Source organism: Lissotriton helveticus, chromosome 7, assembly GCF_964261635.1.
Source record: "Lissotriton helveticus chromosome 7, aLisHel1.1, whole genome shotgun sequence".
Classification (NCBI taxonomy): Eukaryota; Metazoa; Chordata; class Amphibia; order Caudata; family Salamandridae; genus Lissotriton; species Lissotriton helveticus.
Window position 1 is genome coordinate 1,262,288,313 of NC_136068.1, and position 26,183 is coordinate 1,262,314,495.

Below are 26,183 nucleotides of genomic sequence, written 5' to 3' on the forward strand. Positions count from 1 at the left end.
GCCAAAAACCTCCTGTGATTCTGAGCAAATCACTTAATCTCCCCGTGCCTAAAAAAATGAAAGTGTGTCCTCATGTAACGTAACTGGTGCTATGTAAAGTGCTCTGATACCTGATTCGGTTCGGGTCTAGTTCGCGCTATATAAAACTCTGCAAAAAAAAAAAGAAGCATATGAATCTATAAAAGATACAATACTGGAAAATTAGACCAACCTTCCCCCTGCCTGTGCCTGTGCAGACCAGGCATTGATAGAAATGTGTCATTGTTATTACATTAATGATATCCATTTACATTACGCAATATCATTTGGCTCGTTTGCCATTTAATTGTGTTTATTACTATCTAGGTGACCCAATTCATGGAACCTCAGAAGAAAGAACGATTGAGCAGAAACCTGCAAGGATGCTAATTTACACTAACAAAAGACTGGGAAAGGGGGATTTGGAATGGTCTTCTAGAGGCTGCAAGATTAAAGGATCAGCGTTCATTCTGGAACCTGGTGTCCTCAGGTAGTAAGGATGAGTTTCGTTCCATGGATACTGACATTGCAGCCAGCGATTGGGTCACACATTGCTCCAGCTTTTATACTCAGCAGAGGGAATCAGCAGAGGTCTCCATGCAAATCACTGAATCCCGGGGACATACAACAGAGTCCAATGAAGTGGGAGGACAGGAGGTTGTAAGAGGTGGGGATGTCTTCCAAGAGTTTGTTCCAGGAACACCCAAGTTTGGAAACAGAGAGGTCACGGTAGGGGAAATCAGGCTGGACACTGGAGAAATTGTTGCCAACAAAGCTCCCGGACCAGATAAAATCACTGGCGATCTGTGTTTTAGTGAGCTGGATCTTTAGACAGCCTTTTATGCAGTGAGTTTTACAGCTATATTGCAAGGAGCTCCCATCCCGCCATTATGGGCTGATACTGAAATTATCCCCATCTTCAAAAAGGGTAACCGTGACCAGCCCATGAATTATCAACCAATAAGTCTCATTGACAGTACCCAAAAGTTGCTTAGCAGGGTACTTTTTGGCAGACTGCAAGAGTGGCTATCGGCTAATTACTTTCTGACACCTGGGTGAGTCCTCGGACCTTGGTCTAAGGCACGCACTCTCCCCGGCAGCTCTGCGGTGCTCTGCCTCGCCTTGAAGCCAGCTCCTCTACGTTGCAGGGTTCAAGACTACCCTGGTTCAGGTTTCTCCCAACAGGCGCATGGTGATTGTTTTTTGGCTGTAATTTTGTATGATCTGTTTACTGTTGGTACTGTTTGACTAGTGTTTTTCTGTTCCCCTTATAGCCCTTGCTGTTGCTCCCCTTTGTCTCCTCTCTGTTTTTTCCCACTGCCGTTAACCCTCCCCCTACCGCCCCGCCTCCCAGCTCCCCCTCCCCTACATATTGGCGACCGCTGTGCGGTCGCACCGCTGGCAGGCCCGTCTGCCCCTGTCCGTGCCTGGACCGCACCCAGCGCCAGATCCCCTGGCCCCCCGACGCTGCTACGACGCCAACATCCTCCACGAACTGAACACTGGCCAATCATCCACCAGCTTCTAGGCCACCCCGAAGCTCACCCACGGACCCTTCTCCTGCCGAAGCTGCAGCTTCACCAGCCAGCAAACACCTGCACGTCCTGCCACCCCCCCATCAGGGCAGGTTGTAACCATCTCAGATGTTTACTACTCAACACACCCTCCGTACACAAGCTCGCCATCGAACTCTGGGACCTACTCTACTCATTCTCCCCTGACGTCGCCTTCCTGACGGAGACCTGGATGAATCCCTCCTCAGCGCCCGACATTGCCAAAGCCATCCCCGATGGCTACAAGATCACCCGCAGGGACAGCACCAACAGACCAGGAGAGGAATCGCCATAGTCCACAGGAATACCCTCAGAATTTCGACCAGCACCGAAGACACCCTGCACTTCAGATCCACATCGATCCCAACACCACCCTCAGAGGAACCCTCGTGTACAGACCCCCGGGAACCCGGCCGATGTTCAGCGATGCCATCACCGACGTCGTCAGCACGCACACCCTCGCAACCACAGACTACATCCTCCTCGGCGACCTGAACTTCCACCTCGAGATCGCCAACAACAGCAATTCCACCACCCTGCTCAACAGCCTCGCCAACCTCAGACTCAAACAGCTCATCACGACACCCACCCACTCCGCCGGACACACGCTCGACCCCATCTTTTCCGCCAGCAACCACGTCCTCTTTAGCCACATTCAGCCACACCATCGAACTCCACTGGACCAACCACCACTGCATCCACTTCTCCTTCGAGAAACGAACTGCACACAACTACACACAACAAATCACGCACCGCAGCTGGAACTAGGTCACTGAAGACCAGGTAATCACCACCCTCGCCCGATACCCACCAACCGACCCCACCGACACAACCGCCCGCGACTTCAGACACTGGATCGTCGACTGCGCCAACACTCTCGCCCGATTAAGAAACCCTCAAACAGACGCTCCGACAGAAGGGCCATCTGGTTCTCCACAACCTCCAGGCATCCAAGCAGACTAGCCGAAGACTCGAGAATAAATGGCGCCACGAACAGACACCAGTCAACCATGCAGCCCTCAAGAACTCCAGCCGCAAGCACCATCAACTCATTCGAACTGCCAAAATGACCTCCTTCAAGGAACGCATCAACAGCAACGCTCACAACAGCAAAGAGCTCTTCAACATCGTGAAGGAATTTGCCAACCCAAGCTCCAGCTCCTACAACATCCCACCGCTGCAAGACCTCAGCGACTCCCTAGCCACCTTCTTTCACCGCAAATTCGCAAACATCCACAACAGACCCTCCAACAAGTGCTGACACCTCACACTCACCGCCACCCAGCCATACCGGTCTCCTGCTCTCCTGGAAACATTTCAACGGCGACGACACCATCAAAATTATGAACCCCATCTACTCCGGCTCACCATCCGACCCCTGCCTGCACCACCTCTTCAACAAAGCAAGCTCCATCATCGAACCCCAACTCTGGGATATCGTCAACAGCTCCTTCAAAACCGCCACCTTCCCGGAGAGCTGGAACCACGCCAAGATCAACGCCCTACTCAAGAAACCCATGGCGGACTCAAAGGAGTTCCCGTACAGAGATCGTGCAAGTTACTTGAGGAATATTGCCACAAATTGTGCTGAATTTTACGTTTTAATATTGTACTTTTGCCACATGAAAAAATCAAGTCAGCGATATTTTGAACGCAGATTCAACACGTTATGGCATCATAAACATTATTTTCTTTTTTTACTTTATCCCATTTTCTTGGCCCCTTGGAACAACAGACATACCTTGCAATGAAGTAGAATCAGACTCCATGGGGCTCTGTGTGCTTGTTACAAACCTGAACTACACTCCGTATCCCAGCATTGAACATTTTGTAACTACTGTATCTGACTGGCATGCTGCAAGCCGACTCAGAAATATGATATGGGGGTGTTCCATCCCATACACCCCCCGAAAGGTACATATTTGAGTACTGAAAAAAACTCATGATCACAGTGAATGTCGTCTTATTTCTATAGTGAGGTACTCCATTAGGAACAAGACATCTACTATAAATTTTTAGCATCCACATTAAAGGTCAATGCCTACAAAAATAAATGTTTAGGATCAGTTCCAGAGTTATCTACGAAATGCAATATATATATGAACCCCAGAACTACCTCTGTCTCCTACACTATTTTACCTTACCAAGTATTCTAGCTAGCCCCTCACTGAACATTTGCTAAAAGTGTGTCCTCAAACAGTAACAAACAGCATGGTTAAATACCTCAGAAATCATATTTTTATTATTTATGACATTTCTCAGTTCTTACCCTATGAGAGCAGTTGCTCCCAATCCAACGGGCTGGTTGACCGCAAAACTGTATCGATGGTCCCAGAAAAAGCTCTGGAATAACATCTGGGTAATCTTCCAGAGGGTCACTGAAAAACAGAAAAACGACACAGATCCGCTTATGGGAACCTGTAACGTCCTGCTATCTCATTGAAATACACAAGGATCCTTATTCAGCTTGCTTAGTCAGGCGGGAAAGCTATTATCCCTTTGCTTCTTTGCCAGCTAAAACAGTAGCCCAGAGCACTGCCTCCTGTAAAGGTGAAGTCAGGTCTACTTCGCTAGTAGGGTCTTTGTTGGGTCTTGCAGTATGACTCTACTCAGTACACTCATTAATCTGACTAAACCTCTCCCCACAGTATGTGTAACAGAGTGCCATCCGTAAAACTACATGTAGGGACTATCAAGCCTCTTCTGGGATCAACCTTGTGTTCTACACTTACATTCAGTGTTCAGTTGTTACCTCATTACATTCACCATCTCATTTTAAAAAGCATGCATCTTCAGCTGGTATTGGCAATGGCACAGATTGCACTGATGATAATTCCTTAGATGTCTGTGATAAGTTTACTGCACGCTCCTCCACCTATCATGTAATCTAGGTATGGGCACTTTAAGTTAAGATATCCCTCAAACAATCATGTGATCTTCTGTTCTCCACAAACAATGTCCTCCCCCCTCACTTCACTGGGAACGGGAATGTGTCTTCATCAATGGATCTAAGGATTATTTTTCAAATATTTAAATGTATATACATAAAAATAAAACATTTACAAGATTGAAAAGCACAGTTTTAAGTCACGTCAAGGTTGGAAATTGTTGAAAAGACTACTATCACAGTAAAAAGAAAATGAATATTTTACCAAATGGAAAGGCTCACTGATGGCACTGTTATAATGCTAAATCATACATAAACACTGTGAAATGACAGTGGTAAGGGACCCGTGTAACTGTAGCTTCACTTCATGAATACACTATTTGTGGGTGAATCCTGCCTAGCAACAGCGAAAGCGTTCATCTGTGAGCTGGATAGGGCAAGGAGAGAATGGTCTTGCACAGGTCAGGTTGGTTTCTGCCAGACACCAATGCAGAACCAGTGCTTTCCTGTTTGAGATCTGAATGGTGTCAGAGAAGCAAGCCTGATGCTGGGCCCTCTGAGACCTGAGGAATCACCACATGGTCCACATGAATTCAAGATGAGTGGCATACAGGAAGCCAGGAGAACATAAGCTTCAGCGTCTTCCTCATAGAAACCTAGGCCTGATTCCTTAATGTTCAGAACTCCCTGCAGCAGAAGGATGGCTTTGAACACCACCATGTCCAGAATTGCCCCCAATTAATGGAATTGTTTGTGTCTACAACTGACTGAAGTGAACCTAACTTTAGCAGATAGTCATTGAGGGGCGGGAAGGCCTTTACCCCTGACCTCCGAAGATGGGAAACAACCACTGCCATCACTTTTGTGAACATCCTAGGGGCCTTCGTGAGGCTGTAGGGGAGAACGGTAAATTGAAAATGTTCCTGGTCCACTTTGAACTGCAAGTTAAAACCTGTGGGACTGAAGAACGGGGGTATGGAAATACTTGTACTGCAAGTCCAAGGTTGTCATGGGGTCCCCTGGGTCCAGAACAGTCAGGATTTTAGTCAGAGTGAGCATTTTGAACCTTTCATTCCTCAGAATGGCATTCAGTGTGCATTGGTCCAGAATAGCCCTGAGGAAGCCATCCTTCATCAGAGCAAGGAATTATTTTATTTATTTATTTATTTATATGCTTCTATAGTACAGGAATCGACCCCGGAGGGGTATCTCCGCGCTTGTAATCTTCCAAGATGCCAGATCGAAATTATAATCATAGAGTGCCCTAGATCTTACGCAGCCGGAAACAAGTGTGTCTTCAGGGATTTCCTGAAAGCATCAAAGTTAGTGATTTGTCTCAAGATAAGGGGCAGAGTGTTCCACAGAGTAGGGCCCTTGTAAGACAGGGCACGACCCCCTTGTCTTGCCTTCTTGATATGAGGAACCTGAAGCAATAATTGGTTGCTAGAGCGCAGCGAGCGGGTCGGAATATACAGCTGAAATAGTTCAGCCAGATATTTAGGGCCAGATCCATAGAAACATCTATGGATTACACAAAACACTTTGAACTCAATCCGCTGGCGAATGGGCAGCCAATGGAGTTTATACAGAAGGGGGCGTGAAGGGGACCTAGGAGGAGCGTCAAGAACCAGTCTGGTCGCAGTATTCTGGATCACCTGCAGACGGCTCAATTGTCCCTCATTAGCAGATAAGAGCAGTCCATTGCAGTAATCCAACCTACTGACAACTAGTGTCTGAACAAGCATTTTCCTGTAACAATCATCCAGGAGCCAATTACAATGTCAATTACAATGAGTAGCATCTATCCTCCCTTCTCTAAGTCTGGTATCTGCTCAATGGCACCTTTGGACAACAGGAGATTGACTTGGGAGGAATATGGGATTAAGAGGAAACAAATGACTATTCGTAACCTCTTTGAAAAATTTGTAAAACTCACCTGTTTGACATGATGGATCTCCAGCAGGGGATCAAATGTCAAATTCTGCCTCCTCCACGCCTGGCATAAGCCTTGGGGCATAAACATGAGTAACTTGAAGCAGATGTACTAGGGGAGGAAGAATTGTAGTTCTACTGCCCCTACTGGTCTCAAAGACGTCTGCCGGCACCATATCTGAGGCATCAAAGGCACTCAACTGAATGTTGTGGTACATGCAGGTAGGACTGGCAGTGACAATAAGTCAGCCCTCTGGAAAAACCTCTGAATTTTCTGTATTGAAGATAAAAATGCTTAGCTGACACCAAGAATCCCAAAGATCAAGCTGTGGCATGACTATCTTCGAATTGTTCTAGTGCCAAATCAGCTTTTCCCCCAAATAGTCAGGATTCATCGAAGGCATGCCCAGTAAACACTTCACCAGAAAGTAATACCTTCTGAGCACAACGCTGGTACTATTGCTCTTCCAATGTAGGCTTTAGTATACATACCCACTCGGAACACATACTTGGATATATCCAGACCATTATCCAGACTATCATGCATTGTTTGCACAGGTGAGGCACTGAGGTTCTCTGATACAGCCAGAAAGATGTCACTTGCCATGTACCATAGTGTAAGGGTGTATCTTCCTGGAAGCCAACCCATTTATAGATCTGAGTGCTATACTGGAAAGAAGAAAGCATTCACATCCACAGGTCAACTGGCTGGTTGGCATAAGCATGGTTTAGACCACATAAAAAGAGGGGCATCCAAAAAGGCTCCATTAATTAGCAACCAACAGCTCAGATAAAACAGACACTGGTAGAAGAATCTCAATCAGTACATTTGTCTACTTCTCCACAGAGGGATACTGCAGTTCAAGTGCCTTAGTTGTCATGCAATAGAACAACACAATGCCAATACTGAGCTTAACTCTTAGAACATTTTCAACCGACTTTATGAATAAAATATAATAGTCTGCTTTTCAAATTGCACCACTCCAATGGTTTATTCAACTTTTTTTGCCTTCATTATTTTTGCAAAAACGTGATTTTTTGTCCATCAAAATACATTTAAAATATATACAGAGAAAAAAAAATATTCATTTGTGTTGTTCTATAGTTATTTGGCTCAGCCTTGCTGAGTTCGAGCCAAGGCCCATCGCTGTTCTCTTTAATTTTAGTTGTCATGCAAGCCACTTCAGCAAACAAAGTACTATCATTCATTGGTGGCCCAGCTGGCATGTCTAGCTCCATTACACGGCCATTTTGTAAGTCTGCATATAACAAATCCTCAGAATAGTGGAGGAGGTGAAGAACCTGTCCTCTTTCTTCTCATCATCAGTGTCTTGAGGGACAAAGAGTACTTCTTGCACTGGGCCTGAATCAAAACCAAAAATAGCATGAATTGGGGCAGAGGTACTGAACTGCCATACAGATGTATAACTACCTGCTGAACCTTTGTGATTTAAAAGCATGACAAAGGCCTAGATTGGGTTGATTTCAATTCGGGATAAGAGATCAGTATAAGGATCCAATCATCGACCGGCCCTAGTGGAGTTAGAGTAGGTGCTGGCACAGTAAGAACAGGCATGGACATTTGAGCCAGAGCAGAAGTCAGTGCCTGAGTAGGCACAAGTTCAGTAACGGACCCTGTGAATGCAGCTGGAATCGAGTGAACCTGCCAAAGGAAGTCAGACTGGAAACCTCTGCTTTTCTTTGGGGCCCAAAGGCATGACAGAGGGAGCTGGAAGTGCATCACAAATCCACAGCAATGGCCTGGGAAATTAAGGTCACGCAGACACCAACTGCGGGATCAGTTCGGATGCAGTGACTTTAGAGGGGGTGCGATCCTTATCTTGACACCCTTGCACCTTCTTGCTAGACCTTGAATGGCTGGATGAGGTTGAGTCCCGCTTGGCTTTCTTGGGCTTATGTCTGGAATTGGGACTTACTAGAAGACTTTGATAGGAAATTGGATTTTCATTGGAATTACCTCGTACCGGGATAGTGTCTGGACCATTGACTTGGGGCAGGACCGCAACCTCTTCTTGTACTCGATGACATAGAGTTTCGGCTTTCAGTCACAAATCGTCTTTGGGTGCATGAGGGCACTACTGTTGCACGACTCACCTTGTTCGGGGCGTAAACGGCATCTGCTTACTGTTGGGATCAAGTCATTTTCTGTTTAGAAATCGTTCTTTAGCACACTGTTTGAAAACTTTACAGCCATCGGAGAGCTGGCATGTTGGGAGCAGAGCTCCAGATCCACATTGAAGTGTGCCAAAAGAAAGGCACGGGGTGGGGCTTATATGCCAGTCTGCTCCGTAACATTCAGGGCTGTATAAAGTCACCATAGAGCAAAATAGCACCACCTACCAGAACACAGGAGTATTGATGGAAGAATTTTCTGTACTCAGCCTGGTGCCAGGAGAAATTCTAAAGATGAGTAATCTGCGGTTAGAAGTATCCATCAGCAACTTGGCTTTTCACTTCTATGCATATTTTTGTTTTATGAATATGTTTTTGAACATTTGGAAAAGTGTTCTTAGATCCCTTGTGAAGACCCATTCTTGTCCCCAGTGAGGTACTAAAGGCAACAGCATTCTCTATGCACAATGCGTTACAGAGGCTTATAGAACCACTGCAGGTGCCCGAAAGCCTCTCCTGTACCAAGATTGTGGCAAAATAATGTGAGCCCCATTACGTGCAACTCCTGAAACTCATCACAGAGTGATTGGTGGCTCTTGGCTCATCATCCTTTGTTCCCACTGCTTTCTGGTATTTGGCCAATGGTCTCTGATACTTACAAGTTTTCTTTTCCATTCTGTGGCAATTCCTCATTTTGCTCATGTAGACATTGATTCCATACAGACGTGGAAGTGTAAGGACGCCCCTTGCCAATAACTTCCAAGCCTTCAATTTCCTATGAAGACAAAAGTAAAGGGTGTTATGTTACGAAGACTAAATAAAGTTACTGCCCAGAGAACCACAGCCAAAAATTGTGGTCACAGAGATCCTTGTTAGAGACTTCTCTGCTGGGCAATTAAAACCTCTTCCAGGATTCATTTAAAAATGGGTCTAGGTTCTCACTTTCTGCTCTAGGTTAGAACCATTACAATACGTTAAACCTGAAAATCAATTGATAAGTCAGAATTCCATAATCTGATTTAAATTTATATTATAACAGTAATTTCTAGTGATAGATGGCACTTAAAAGTAAATGTGGCATATGGTTTCAGATTGGTCTCCAAATATAGTTGCAGCAATAAAAAGAAAAGCCTTTTTCAAATAACTATGTATCTTGTAGAAGACCCCATACATGGAATGAATAATCCAAAATACATGCCTCCCCTTCATGTATACTCAGCCCGGTGGTCTGAACACAAAGGGTCCACTGCAATCCTACAGTGCGGAGTTCTTGTTCTGTGAGTATTGGCTCTGAAGGGGCCATACTATTACCACCAGGAACATCAAAGATGAAAAAAAGAAAAAAAAGCTTCCAACGTCCCTTTTTCCACAGAAAGTTGATTGCCCTTCAAATTCCACTTGATGGTTGATGTCTCCCTTTACTATATGCAAACTGGGCTCAGACCAAGTTGGAGCTGGCCCTGATGCTTGAGTAATAAAGACACTCTGCCTCTAAATTGCTCCTATCCCACTGAAATAGTGTGTCTGAAAAAGACTGCAGTTATTGATGCAGTGTATCCCCATTTATGACCTTTGAACCATCCAGTACCTATTTAGGGACTCAAAAGAGTGCTGAATTAAATGAAAGCCGGGGATAAGGCCTCACTACTAAAGAGTAACTGCAAAAAGACAATTTCCCATTTACATACATGTCAGCAGACATACACAAACTTTTCTGCTCACAAACTGGACTGGATATATTTGTCTCTTCTCTTCCTTTTGTTCAAACTCCTCACTAACACTCTGGAGAATGTACCTATGAGGTTGTTCTCTTGGTCCTGTGACATTTGGTGGATACTTTGCAATTAGGGGACTTCAACTACTACTTAGCAGAGCCCACAGATAAAGCCTTACTTAATTTAATATCCAATTCTGGTCTCAACCAGACAGTTCTAGGTCCTTCCCAGTCTGCAGCTCACTAGTTACATGGGGTTTTCACGAAAAATCCCTGGCTAAAGAACATCAGATTCCTGACAATACCATGGTCTGATTAACATTTAGTAACCTATGACATATATCTGCTCTCACAATCACAAATACGGAAAATCCCCTCCAATGCACACACTACTCGACCACGGCACAAGATTCTTCCTGACCATTTGAATCAGGTCCTGATGCAGTCCCAGCCTACGGTGACAGAGGACTTAAGTACCTCGGTCCCTATCTATTCAGGGTGGATCTGTTCTGCAGCACATACTTTGGCATCTGCCAAGATATCCCATGCTAAGAGGCAAAAATCTTCTGCACCTAGGTTTAAAGAAAATCTGAGAATGCAAAAACAGTGTTGCAGAAGGCAGGAACGTAAGTGGGAAAAATACTATTTCCAGTCCAAGAAAGAAATGAACAAACAGTATATGGCCGAGTATAAAATGCTGCTGGAAAGAGAAAAATCCTTTTATTTTACTCAAAAAATTGAGGTTGCAAAAAAATCAGTAAAAGAACGCTATTTTACTGGTTCTAAATTAACATCCACTTCCAGTGTATTATGGCCGTTAGGGTCATTGTCGACATTGCTAAGTTAGCATGAGCTCTGCTACCATGATGCTGCTTTTGCGCACGTTACTACATAACTTTATTTTGCAAGACTCTGTTTGTTGCTTTCGCATGAGAACCATCTGCTTTCAGCGTTCTCTGCCTGTTCCTGGAGTTTAGTCTGAACACGATGTGCAAGATTGACAAACAATGCCCCTTGTTATTCTGTTCTGGTCAGTTCCTAGCACCTAGACAAAAGATGCTGACACAGCTGCAACTGTTGGAAACTCGTGTTTTGATATTATGGGGATGCATGTTGTTCTAAAACACACTTGAAGAGGTGTCTTTCCAGAGAGAAGAGCTATGCTGTTCCTATGATGTAGAAATACCATCTGGGCACTAAGATATGGTGTCTTCTGACAAAGCCCAGAGATCTTCTTTTATATAATAAAACTTCTTCTAGCCAAGGGGAGGATGGCTAGGTCTTATAGTCCTTTATCCACTGACAGTATACGATGACATCCCCGTTTATAATCTATGGAATTGCAACAATACTAACTGTTTTAGGTTTACGCATTTTGCTGCTGGTAGTGCCTTGTTTACTGCATTATAGAGCACTATAGTTAAAATAAACATTTTGAACTATATATAACAGTGGCTCTATCAATTCTTATTATAGACTGGTACGAGTGAGTGAGCAAAAGGTTGTGCTATAGCGATTCCTGAGAGAGTAGGGAGTGTTGTGTTCTGGATTGTCTAATCATTTGTAGCTTCGTGATTATGTATGAGAGGGAATGAGACACTATAGCTAGTCGGTTCTGGGATTATGGGTACCGAGGCGGTAGGACAGCTCAGCACTTACACACTGAGGTCCTGTTTTCCTGCGCATAGTTCTGTGTATGTGCAGAATCCCTGCAACACCAGTAGTAATCTAGCAGCTTGCAGTCAAACATTTTGTTATACCTTAGTGAGTTTTTTTCAAAACAAAGTGTAAGAGGTATACAGCAAATTCTCCTCCACTAACACCTCTTTCTTGGAAGTATCTGTCTTTCCACTTGCACTTCCCAAGTTGGGATCTTTTGTGAAATTCTCAAACCTCACAATTGAGCAGGTCACTTTGCGCATCAAATCCACGAAGTGGGAGGGCCCCACTGGATCTGTGCCGACCATCGGTGGTCAAATTGACACCAGATATTATTGCTGCTAATTTAACAGCTATTTTCACCAACAGGTTTGAGATCAGTTACTTTCTGATGCAATCAAAATTGCACAAATACTTCCTCGGATAAAGAAGCCTGCTCCCAATCCTACTGATCCAAATAGCTATTGGCGATTTCTCACCTGCCATTTCCAGCCAAAATGGTAGAAAAGTCCACAAATCTACAATTGGCAGCCCACATACAAGATAACAATCTTTTGGACCCCACTCAATATAATTTCAGAAGTGGCCCCTGTATCGTGACAGCCTTGATCAAGGCCACCGAAGAAATTAGGGAAGCCCTTGACCACGGGGGAGTGTAGCCCCATACTATTAGGTTTCTCAGCAGCTTTTGGCAAAGTTAATCATGAGCTGTGATCAGCTGCCTCCAAAACACTGGAATCGGAAGAACAGAGGTCATCCTGTTTGGAAACCAAACCCCTTCTGGTTCCTTTAGTGCTGGCCTTAGGAAATGGGAACCCTCCCAACCCCAGTCAGGAAAGTCCGTAACCAGGGAGTATTAGTTGATGTAAACTCACCTCTGCGCAAAATGCGGTCACATCTGCCTCTTTGTTCACCCTTAAGACCTTAAAGAAGATCCTCCCTTACATCCCTGCAGAGTTACAGAAGACAGTAGCCACCTCTTTGTTCTGTCAAGAATCGACGGCTGTAATGACCTCTAAACAAACATGCAACCGCAACACATGAACAAATTGCAAACCCTAAAAAATGCAGCGGCACATCTGATGCTAGGAATTGCAAAGTCTAAATCAGCTTCTATAGCATTAAGGAAGTTGCACTGGCTGCCAGTCAGACAGAGAATTATCTTTAAGGCACTCTGACTATATAACCTTTAAACCATTGAGCTCATACGTCGACTGACCATACCGGACGCCTGTTACCTATCGCTTTTCCAGACCGCAATTCCATCTGGGTAAGGACTGACTACCCCCCATATTCCAGATACAGAACTTAAATACCCTGAGAAAGCTCCAGGCCGGATGGCCGTTGTAAAGGGGCGAAACACGTGTTGGCTATAAAATGCTCTTACCTTACTATGAAATAAGATAAAATAAAATAGAACTGATTCCAAGGAATATTTGATAACTTCTACTCGTTCCGACACATCTACAAGTACTGTTCGCTGAGGTCTTGGATCCTTTACCCCCCATTCTCATCCCAATACTTGAAAGTGTGTGTACTCTCAGATAGATGGTACCAAGAGGTGATGCCACCACGGGCACTGTGCTGGAAGAAACATCTCTCTTATCCAGTTCCAAAAGCCACCTTGTACCAACAAAGGCAGAGATGAGTCCACCTTGGTGACAGTACTTTATTCAACAAGGAAGGTGTGCGGTGGTTGGGGGGATGTGGGGGGACGAGACAACGTCTGTGAATCCCAGTCATGGAAGGGCCTGAAATCATCTCATTGAAATTTCCTATGCAAGAAACGCAAGTCTTGTGAATGTTAGTAGGCAAGAAGAAAACACTAAAAGAGAGTTGAAAATAGCGTTCTAAACATTTAACTAAATCAGAGAAAAAACACCAAAAAATGGAGGAGTAAAACAGAAGCTTTTCACTTGCATACTGCCAATGATTGGAAAAAAGAGAATTGCAGCTGGAACGATTGCTGATTCATGGGAAGGTACTGATGCCAGATTTAAGAAGTGGAGTATTCACGCAGTTATCATTATTAATTAAAATTACATCATGAAAAAAGCTTTCTGCTCCTGCTTGAGGCGCAGACAGTTCCAGACCCATCAATATAAAAGGGGACACACAGGCAACATATTTAGTGAGAACATCAGGGAGAATCAAGAAGGCTGGCCAGGGAGAATGAAAAAGGTTTGGCCTGAAAAAAAACAAATCCATGCATCAGTCATACGTCACAACATCCAGCCTGATAGCACCAACAACAAGACATTCAACCTGGCAGCATTGACACCCATATTCCCAACCTCAGAGGGCTCGCCTCAAATTACCTAGTCAGGGAACAATCACACTCTATGATCTTCCTGGCAGCAATTACAACCAGATACTTATTCCCAAGCCCCCAGCCTCGAAGCACTGACCCAATGTCTGGGCCGAGAGCTTGTCAGCTAGTACAGGTACCCATCCCAAGGTCTAAACTGAGGTTTTTAGCTATCTAAAATGATTTTGCAGCAGCTCTCTGGTACTTTCAAATGGTTGGGACTTTCTATGCATGTGTTCGAAGAACTTTATGTATGCAAGAGTATGAGGAGCTCTAACCATCTTTGGGAGGGGAGTGGATAACACTTTGAGAACCCATGAGCTGTAGTCAGTGGTGTGTGGTGAGAGGGTTTTCTGCAGGGAGCTGCATGAGTGGATAGCTCAATATAAGCAGAGATTCCCTCACCGGTTCTGTAAAGTTGAGTTCCTCCAGAATTGGTCGCAGTTCAAGCCGTCGTTGAAGTAGATAAATACTCTTATCCCATGAAGCACTGACACGAGATCTCTTTGTAGGACAAACAGAACCTGTAAAATAACGCCAATGTAAACATTATTTATTGTGAACATATTCCCCTTAACCCTATGCTCTGTTCTGCTCGACAACGATAAACTCAGTTTACTGGTAAATCGGAGCATACTTTGAGCGCTTCATACTGCATGCTAGGCTGTGAATATCCCGGTAGTCTCCAACTCTATACCACATGACATTACGTTACTCTAGGAAGTCCGCCTTTTTGCATTGTTCCTGTCCTTATTTTCTGGTAGACACTAAGGGCATTTTGACACTGCACACTGAGAAATCACCAACATGTTTCTCAGTGCAAGTGCTTCTGTTATGTTTGTATAAGGTGACTGTTTTCAGTTTCTCAGCCGCAGATTCACAACCTGTCAGTTCTTTGCAAGAGAAAGCTGAAGATGGCCTGCTTCCCTTTGCGCCACCTCTCATGGTTCTGCAGAGGAGGAAAGGAGGGGGTATTGTTGTATAGTATGATGTGTAACATGAGATAGCACGAGATGTGGCTCGTGTCTATCTCGTGACTGTGGTTGTTGTTGGTGCACATGCCGCTGCATCATTCGAAGGTGGGAGTTGGGTGGAGGAGAGAAGGATCGTTATAACGGACTTGACTTGACCATGAGAGCAGTGTCTCTATTAAACTCTTGAGAAAACCTCATCCTGGCCTTGGTATCCTTTCCTACACTGGCGACGAGGGTAAAAGGAATAATAAGGACTTCTAACCGACCTTCAAAAAGGATTCTCATATAATTTTTTTAAAAACTTTTTTTTAATAACTTTTGGAGCTTTGAAATTGGAACTTACGGTGCCTGTGGTTCATCATAAGGGAATCATTGGAGAGAATCGCGGAGACCTGCGGGGAACATTTCAACCTTTTCGAGGCATTTTATTCCTCGAGTGTACCTCGTAATCTTCAGCGCGAGGTTCCCTACGACTGCGAGCCTGCTGCGTGAGGTCCCTGGCGAACGCAAGTACTTCCAATTCCTTTCAAGATAGACGCCTAAGCAACAAGCGTGTGACGTCAAACGCTTGCTAAACAAGCTCTACCACCTTTAGAAAGAACGTGAAAACTACGGCGGCCATTTTTTTGGGGGAAAGTGAATTTCGATCTATGTAATTTCTCCGTTTTTTTCAACTATACATTTAATGGAACACGGAAATTAAGATTTTGACACGATAAAACATCGGAACAAGGTACCTTTTTTGGATGTTGGTTTCTTTTGGTCATTTTATTAAATATTAAACAAAAAAATAATCAAATACTAATAATAATAATCAACTAATTGATACATTACCTAGTTTATACTACAACATTAGACAATGAGTGGCATTGTTCCTCCTCCCTCATTTTTGGCAAACAAGGGTGATCCACCTATGGACTGGGAAATATGGGAACCAGTTTTCTTAGCCTATGTGGAGGTTTTGGAAGGGACAGAATGTGAAGCCGAGAGGAAACTCTCACTTTTAAAGCACTGTCTTGGGGGAATTGGTTTAAAAGAATTCCTCACTCTTCCTGCTTTGATCAATCCTGGTGATAAGAATGTGAATGACCGTGCAGCAGAGCAGTTAAAAATAAGATTTGGCAAAAAAAAGAACATTGTTATGGAGAGATTTATTTTCTATTCTCGTAAACAACTTGCGGATGAATCAATTGAGGATTTTGTATCATCTCTCAGATCACTTGCTGTCACTTGCGACTTCGAACATATAACTTATGAACAAGTATTGAGAGACCAAATACTAATGAGAACAAATAATAAAAAAAGTTCAGGAAAGACTTTGGACAACATCAGATATGTCTTTAAATGCAGCAATTGATATTGCAAGGTCGATTGAACATTCCGAGAAATTCGTAAAGGAAATAAGAGGAAATGAAAAAGGAGATGTTTTCAGTGTTTCCAAAGAAGGGGAAAAATTTAAGAAAACTTTTGTTCAAAAATACGATTCTTCTAATAATAAGAATGATTCCAGATTTAAATATACTAAAAATGAAAAAAAGAATGCTCAATGGATCTGTTTCAGATGTGGAAGCCCAAACCACTTAGCAAATTCTAAATCTTGTTCTGCGCTTGATAAAATATGCTTAAAATGTAATAAGAAAGGACATTTAACAAAATTTTGCAAATCTACCACTAGAAAAGTGAATATTGTTCAAGATGTTGATGATTATGAATTACAAAATGAAAATGATATCAACACTGTCATAAATATTTGTGGTAGTGAAGGTGTAAGTAAGTTCCCATCTTGTGATGTGATCATAGATGGAAAGATGATAAATGTGTTTGTTGACACTTGTGCATGGTATACCCTACTAGGTTTAGATATTGTAGAAAAGAATTGGCCAAACAAAAATTTACTCGAATCTGACATTTCACCAGGAGGTTATACAGGACACAAAATTGACTTAGTTGTTTTTTTTGGGGGGAAAATTACTTTTGCAAGTGAGTCTACATATGGGAAGATTTATGTTGCAAAGTCTGGGCAATCTTTATTAGGATGGCCACACCAAGATCAATTGGGTATTAAGATAGACCCTAGAGCCAATCCTCCTGTATATTCCATCGTAAGCACTAATGATTCTGATAGGGATGTTATGCTTAGTAAGTTAAAATCTGAATTCTCGAATGTCTTTAGTAAAAAACTTGGTCAATATCAGGGTTTTAAACACACTATTAAGCTTAATGATGGTGTGGTACCTGTTCGACACAGAGTCAGAAATGTCCCTCTTACATATAGAGATAAACTTAAAATTTTACTCAAGGATTTGTGTGACAAAGACATTATTGAGCCCATTGAGTCGTCACCTTGGGTTCTCCGATTGTGATTTCGGTTAAATCCAACAACGAATTGAGGTTATGTGTAGATCTTCGCAGCTTAAATAACTCCATTTGGGTTGATGCTCATCCTTTGCCAAATCTTCATGAGATGGTCTCAACATTAGGGGGTGCTGAGGTTTTTTCATGCATTGACTTGGCAAGCGCCTACCACCAAGTAGTTTTGGATGATGAATCCAAAAACCTGACGGCCTTTATTACTCCTGAAGGTCTTTTCAGATATAAACGTATGCCTTTTGGATTGGCTAGTGCCGCCTCGGTCTTTCAAAGGCTTATGAAAGAGACACTTGATGGGTTGACAGGGGCAATCGCCTTTCAAGATGATATACTTGTTTTTGGGAAAAATGTTGAAGAACATGATAATAATTTAAGAAATGTGATATCTGCACTATCAGTTAAAGGTCTTACCCTTCATCTTGATAAGTGTAAAATCAGAGAAAAGGAAGTAGAATACCTAGGACACTCCATCAGTGGTGCTGGGATTAAACCAAAGCAGAAGCACATTGAAAGTATTATTAAGGCTCCTGTGCCAGTTTCAAAAGAACAATTGGTAGCTTTTTTAGGGCTAATGGAGTTTTACGCTAAATTTATTCCCAATTTTTCATCAAAAGTGGATCCCTTTAGACCTCTTTTAAAGAAGAATGCAAGGTTTTTATGGTCTGATATGATGACTGAAGCATTTCAAAGTCTCAAATCTTTTATTGTGAATGCACCGTGTTTGAAACCTTTTGTTGTAGGGAAAAAGTGTACCATCATGGTTGATGCAAGTAGCACAGGGTTAGGTTCTGTTCTCATGCAAAATGATTGTGGGAAAGAATGGATAATTGCCTATGCCTCAAGAGCATTAAGGGATGCTGAAAAACATTATTCAGTAATCGAAAGAGAGTTATTGGCTTCAGTTTGGGCAGCTGAACATTTCAAAACATTTTGTGGGGCACAAAGTTCACAATAAAAACTGACCACAAGCCTCTTATTTATATGATGGCACCAGGTGGAGGTCGCACTTTGTCAGCTCGTCTGGCTAGACTAGCTTCCAGATTACAAACTTTCCATTTTGAAATGGTTTATGTAAAAGGGAAAACTAATGTTCATGCAGATTGCATGTCCAGACTGCATTCTTCTTGTGAAGTGTCTGGTGACGATGATGAGTGTGAGGTTGCTTTTACTGCCCAATACATTTTGTTGGTATATGGGGAAAAATTTGATTTAAGTAAGGAATCCTGGACAAGGGAAATGGAAAGAAGCACTGAATTAACTGAAGTTAAGAACTACATTCTGCAAGGGTGGCCGGAACAAAGGAAATTTTCAGGTGAAATGATGAGTTATGCTAAGGTACAAGATGAGTTGGCAATTGAAAATGGTTTGCTTATGAGAGGTGATAAATTTATTCCTCCTCTTTCATTGAGGAATACTATTATTAGCATTGCTCATGAAGGGCATTTAGGGATCTCGTTTACTAGGAGACGAATAAAAGACTTCTTTTGGTGGCCAGGCGTAGATGGTTGCGTGGAACATTATGTCCAGAAATGCATAGAGTGCGCTAATAGTGACAAGTCTGCTGTTCCTTTGCGTCCTGAACCTTGTCCTGTCGAGTACCCTTTTGGTCCTTGGCGAAAATTAGGTCTTGATTTTATTGGACCGTTTGCTGTCTTACCTGAGCAAGGAAGGTTTGGCATTGTTTTGATAGATTACTTCTCGAAATGGCCAGAGGTCAAAATGGTAAGAGACATTACAACTAAAAATGTGATAGAGTTTTTAGATGAAACTTTTTGCAGGGAAGAAATCCCAGAAAAGTTAGTAACTGACAATGGACCGCAGTTTACCAATAAGGAGTTTGAGTGTTTTATTACTAAATGTGGGATAACACATAATAAAATTGCTGTTTTCCATCCAGAAGCCAATGGGCAAGTTGAAAGATTTAACAGAGTGGTTAAGGAGGCTATCCAACTTTCTGTTAAAGGTAATCTAAACTGGCGTAACGCTCTTCAGTCCATGTTGTTGTCTTACAGGACATCACCGAATTCTGTTACTATGGTCAGTCCATTTGAACTTTTAAGGGGTCGGAAACCCAGTACTCGATTGACTCCGTGGTGGTTAAAAAAGAATCTGAGTGATCACTGTAGTTTTTCAAAGGTCGACTATGATTTAGTTCGTAATAGAGTGAGTGCATATAAAGATGAGATGAAGAAAAGGATGGAGAAGAAGCGAGGTTCAGTGAGCAAACATGTAATTTCTGTTGGTGATTTGGTGCGTATCAAGAGAAAGGAAGGTGTGTTGAAAGGGGGGCAAATTTGGTCGCATCCTAAAGAAGTTATTGAGGTCTTTAAGCATGCTGTTAGAATTGATGATGGTAGTGTATGGAATTTGAACAGGGTTTCTATATTTAAGGGCAGAGAAAGTGTTAAATTAGATGGTGACAGTAATGTTTTCTTGGATTTTGAATCCGGCAATGAAGGATGTTCTCCAGATGGTAATCTTCCAGATGGAGATGTTACACTTCCTCCTCCTATTGTATCTTCAAAAAAATGTTCAAGAATTCATCGTCTTCCTGAAAAGTACAAAGATTTTGTAATGAGTTAGTATTATTGTGAACCACACTTATTGTATGGATCAATATTTCATGTGCATAGAATGTTTAAGATGTATTTTGTTTCAGTGTTATATTATTATATTATATGTGTGGTTTATTTTTTAATTTTTTTGTTTTTTTTTTATTACAGGAAGGGAGGTGTGTTGTATAGTATGATGTGTAACATGAGATAGCACGAGATGTGGCTCGTGTCTATCTCGTGACTGTGGTTGTTGTTTGGTGCACATGCCGCTGCATCATTCGAAGGTGGGAGTTGGGTGGAGGAGAGAAGGATCGTTATAACGGACTTGACTTGACCATGAGAGCAGTGTCTCTATTAAACTCTTGAGAAAACCTCATCCTGGCCTTGGTATCCTTTCCTACAGGTATGACCACCTTTCTTCGAGCCAAGTTGAAGATGAGAAAGGAAAGTCCTTCAGTGAATCTTCAAAGGACCGGGAAGGGCTGGGATTTAAGAGGGGAATCTATATATTTTCATCCTGAATCTAGGATCAGAGGATACAAAATCAGTTTAGGTGAGACCAGCCTTGGTATTTAATAGGAAGAGACCGATGAATATTGGCTAAAATAAGGGCATCCCAGTTTTTGAGCATTACTGGTATATACATTCAAAAAGCTTAAACTGACCACTGACAGCAGCATATCCTTTTTTTGTAAAAGAGAGATTGTTGTACATTGTAGGTGTGGGAATCACAATAGGTAATTCCTCCCCACCTCAACTAGGTGCTATATCAATTGGTGTTTCAGTGAGGATTGGATAGGACTGGAGACAGGCATGCTGCTGCTTGCCATTTGATTGAGAGCCTCTTAAACACGCAGACCCTCTGAATTGGGGGAGAAAGTTGTGTGCGGCTGGATAGCTACTGAGATCAAACTGGGTCATAGTTGGATGTATGAGGAAATATTCAGACTCAAATCTGCCTTGTACTGTGGGTGGGAATGTGACCTACCCAAACCATGTGTTTTACTTTACCAAAGGTATAATAATGGGTAAGAAAACACCCGGGCAAGCGGGCAAAACAAGTTCAAAATGATCCAAAGACAATAACAATAGAAATATATTCAAAATATATATTAATTAAAAATATCTTTTTGGGTATATATATATATATATATATATATATATATATATATATATATATATATATATATATATATATAGTCAAAATCGTTGATCATTTGATATTCAGAACAATATAAACCTCATTCAGTGTTACAGTTACATGAATGTTGCACAATTTATTATACAAAGATCCAACGACCTAGTTAGGTACAACAGATCATTCAATGGTCGAATCCATGATTTCAATATACTAATGTGGCAATTAATAAACACGATGTATAAAAAACTGGCGGTGTGTTGTTATTCAATTCATTATTACTTTACCAAAGGTTCAGTGTCAAGGCTAATCCCCAGGTAGGCTCAACTGGCCAACCATCAAAAATCACCCAAGGACTCTTCCTTTGCAGCAGACCAGTTGTAACTGGTATGGCACTGGAATTGGTGGAAATTCGTTATAGGAACTGGAAGGTGACTGACAAAACGACGTTACACTCAGTGTGAACTGGTATCTAGAACGAGGACTCGCCAGAGGATTTTGAAGACAACACTGATGACTGGGCTGTGAGCTGAGACAGAGGGAAGGGAGTGCTGTCTACTGACTTCGGCAGACTTGGAAAGACCAGAGAGACTGTCTGCCATGGAGAAGCATGCCAGAGACACCCCTACAACAACGTCGAAGTTTGGAAGTTGTGAACTGTTTCTCCAAGTACATGACAACCGACTTCATCCAACCCGTTCGGCCTGACAGAAGGCTAAAGGCAGCCTGTAGCTGGGAGTCGTGCTGTGTGACTGCATGGAGAAGAAGCACCCCGCTGCCACTAGTGAGTACTTTGCAGGCACTTTTATTTACTGTCCATGAAGAATGGAGGTGCCATGGGGAACGGAACTGCCAATTTAGGAAGCTATAACTCTTCAGTTACTGATGCAAGTTCTACAGTTATTTTTTTGTTTGAGTATTATTATTGCATTTCGTATATGAGATTACAAGAAGGAGAAAAAATAAATAAAAAAGAAACTTAGGAAATCGGCAGTTGTCACAGGAGAAACATATCATTCAACATCCCTCTCTCGTATACAAACATTCGGGTGAGGGCACCTTTAACATTAAACGAAGAGGTCAGGGATAAGTGGGATCACTTGAATACAGTCAGGATTACCCACAGCAGACCACGTCAGGTACTTTCCTGCCAATTGGCGCCATCACTGATGGAAGGTGCATTATGTAAAAGGAGGTCAGGACATTCTGCGCGTATCAGTGCAGCAGGACATGTATATCGTTCAACAGCCTCCCCATTCCCAAAATGTGCCTCCTGCTCCTTTCGCAAGAGAAGCGCGCTCATCCCTGGAGATTGCAGTGACTGCATACTCAGATCCGCATCCGCGGCCACTGGGTGAGCCGTAGGTCAAGTAATTTGCAATACCTTATACTCATGGCAACAAACTTTAAACAAGAACTCGTCAAAATAGGAACAGAAACCAAATGAAATCAGAGCAGTTGGGAAGCAACACAAATAAGGGTAGGTGCGTGTGTTTCACTGTCAGCAACGTAAGTCGTCCGGTGTGGCTGGCGTGCAATCGTGTCAGCGGGTGAGCGGGGAAAGGGGAGGTCCCATTGAAGCTCTTGGCCCAGAGGAGACATGGGAGAGGAGTGTGTGGGCAAGGATGGGGGGAGGAGAGGGGGGAGAGGGGAAAGGGAGGGGGGCAGGGAGGCACGTAAAGGGGGAGCCGAAGGGGGGCAGACTTAACCCTCCCTCCAGTGCCTCGGAAGGTGACCCACAGGGCTCTGCAAACATACCCACTGGGTGTATACCATCAGGATCTGTCCTCCCACGGGGGCATGAGCACAGGCGTGCCACAATGGGCAGCCGTCGGTGCTGGCGTTACTGCCGGGGCAGCGATCAAGAGGGGGGGGAGGGGGGGGGTCTAAGTGATGCCTCCCTGTAGACACGCCTGGTGGAAAGCGGCAGGGTGTCATCCCAGGCCTGGGCAATAGGATACACGCGGACACCCGCAGTCTCTTCCCTGTGCAAAACCACACTCTCCGCCCTCGCCCAGTTATCAAAAGAGTTGCGCCAGTGGATTGCCTGGGGGGCTCTCCGTTCTTCCAGCGCTTCGTGATAAGTCTTTTCGCCGTTATCAGTCCAAGGTCCCAAAATCTAGCCGGGACCTTCGTCTGCTTCGTCCTCTTATAAATGCCCAGCAGACATGCTTATGCAATTTCTACAGTTATGGTCTTATTTTAGTCATAAAATACTTTTTAGTTTCACTAAAATGGTCTGGGAACTTCCCTGAGCGATTTCGTGATGCAAGTGTTGTGCAGGTACTGTTGACCCACATTCCCTGAAGTTGCCTTCTGTCTCGGTCCAGCGCTCCTGAGGGGTACACTAAGCTATCTTAGAGAAATAGTATTAGCCTAACTAGGAGCTGGTTTGGCACAGTGGTAGAATTTGCCCCTCAGGGCAACCCGGCTTCCTACAGTTACCCACTGTACTCCATGCTCTTTATACCTTTTACTGCATATCTGTGTGTGGGTGCGGAGTGCCATAACAACTCTATGTGGGCAATATAGTCTGAGAATTTCAACCTGTTCTCAGAACTCTGTAGTACTCTGTACAACAATCCCTACAGGCAAATATGCTTTAGAGAGTTACAAGGATAAGGTTCTGAAATATTAATATATATGATCAATATTAATGTTCAGAAAATTCCTTTATTGGTTTCAGTACATATACTACACCTAGTAGAACACATTTCAGTGGCAGTTTTTCTGAAACCTCTTTTTATTACAGTGTTGTTGTGTACAGACAACAAAGGTCATGTAAGCACCCATCAAATATGCGTTAATACCCGGCCATCTAGTCTGTAAACCAAAATAGTATAACTTTTGTTATTTTGATTTCAAACAATAATATCCATTTAGCTTCACCCCCCCAACCCTACATCCAAAAAAGGAGTTTATTTGATGATTAGGAGGTTACTAAAAAAATAAAAAAATAAAAAAACAGAAACTATGGCTTTACAATGAATCACTTAAATGTTACTAATCAAACAGACGTAGGGCCCTCAATCTAGAAAGGCAGGTAACTTCTATGCAGTAATCTTCCATGTATTACAACACACCACCACATAGTTAGCTTTGTCCTTCACTATGGAGGTGGGCAAGTGATTCCTGTGCAGATGGCCCAAGCACTATGGTGCCACATTTCAAGGGCTGAAGAAGATGGTGGTGTGTGAGTTTCTGTAAAGGTGTATGAGTGTATATGATAGTGCTGTATTGATGAGTGACTGCATGTATGAGTGACTGTATGGGCGTATGAGTGGATGTGTGTGTGTAGACCTAGGAATCAGTGGGTGGGTATGTAGTAACTGGTATTTGTGTGTCTATACTTTCGAAAATGGTAGTCTGTATTTTAGAGTGGGTGTATGAAAGGTTATATTAGGGTATGACTAGGTGCATCAGATCATCACATGGATGATGTCATCACTGATATCATTTGAGATGTCATCATGTCATCATGATGTCACTGAGCATGTCATGAATGATGTAATATGTGACGTCATCAGCAGTGCATTGCGGGGGCGAGAGTTATAGTTAGCTCAGCTAACTATAATGTCCGAATTTCATTGGTTTTGTACGAGTGAAATGTCCAACTAACTATAACGTGCCTGAAACATATGGTTTTTTCAGTGAATTTCTAAGGTTTTTTAAATGCTAATTTCTAACTATAACGTACCTGAAACCCATAGTTTTTTCAGTGAATTTCAATGGTTTTTTAACTGCTAATTTTCAACTATAACGTCCTTGAAACCAATGTTTTTTTGGGTGAATTTCAAAGGATTTTTAAATGCTAATTTCGAATTATAATGTTCATTAAACCTATGGTTTTTTCAGTACTTTTGAATTTTTTTGTGCTGTTTTGTAACTTTAATATCCTAAAAATAGTTTTTGTAATTTTTTTTGTTTATTAAAAAATATAATGTCTTCTGTTTTCTTAAATATTAATATATAAATATAGATATATTTTTTTGGGGTGGGAGAGGAGTCGCACACCCATCGTGTACCTATCTCAGTGGGTGCGCGGATTCAAACCGCCATATTGGTAAAGTCGTGAAGGATGCACGTTTCAGCCAGCCCACCTTATGCTTACAGGGAGGGAACTACAACGCTACATGTCCCAGGTGTTCCCTGTAGTGATCTGCTGATCACAGGTCTAGTTGTCAGCATTACAATACCAAGTAAGAAAAGGGGGTCTAAGGGAAGTTTATAGACCAGCGCGGATCAATCCCATACCATATATAACAACAACACAAAATCCACGGGTCTCTTGAAAGAATACAGACAGAAACACAAACTATCCAACAGAACAAAGTGAATCAGGGGAGTCCTATTTAAGAGGACGGAATCCCATCACCCGCCAATGTGGCATCATTTGGGATTTCCTCTTGGCTGCAACCTAATGCCGCCAAGGAGCTACAACTCCCAGCACAAGTTTAGTAGGAGCTTGCGGATGTTTTAATATGATCCGGTGGCTAGATCTCCTAAGACAAATGGAGCATAGTGAAAAGTGTACGCCAAAGGCAGCTGGCTGTACAGACATTACTCCTTGGCGCGGTGCAGCAGTATGGGGTGGGGGCCTGTGCCGTGGAATCCAGTGACGGCTGAGGAGGTTGCTCCGGCACGCAGTGGGCCCTCTTGGAGACATGCCTGTGGCGGCAGGTGAAATTGAGGTCTGGGTGCGCAGGGTCGGCCAGTCATCGCTGGGCGGCAGACTGGTCTGGAGACTAGGGCTGGAATGCTTGCGAAAGATGTAGGAACCATTCACACTTTCTGAGAAGTTTGCGACAACATTAGTGTACAGGCCCCGCTGGTCCAGTGTTGCCTGCACATTGTTGGGATGTGTGTGGTTTCTATTGCAGTGAAAGTGTGCAGTGTCGGCAGGGGGCACAAGTAGTACATGTGTGCAGTCAATTGCTCCCAA

General features: G+C 43.0%; 1 protein-coding gene across 3 annotated transcripts in view; it reads right to left on the reverse strand.

Moving 5' to 3' along the window:
• MYCBPAP (MYCBP associated protein) overlaps positions 1-26,183 on the reverse strand; it is a 1,019,029-nt gene that overhangs the window by 619,948 nt on the left and 372,898 nt on the right. For all 3 annotated transcript variants that reach the window (XM_078654453.1, XM_078654451.1, XM_078654452.1), the window contains 3 exons: positions 14,610-14,728; positions 9,183-9,298; positions 3,841-3,949 (listed from right to left, as the gene is read on the reverse strand). In XM_078654453.1, coding sequence (XP_078510579.1) covers positions 3,841-3,949; positions 9,183-9,298; positions 14,610-14,728 — 344 coding nt within the window. The remainder of the gene's footprint in view (positions 1-3,840; positions 3,950-9,182; positions 9,299-14,609; positions 14,729-26,183) is intronic.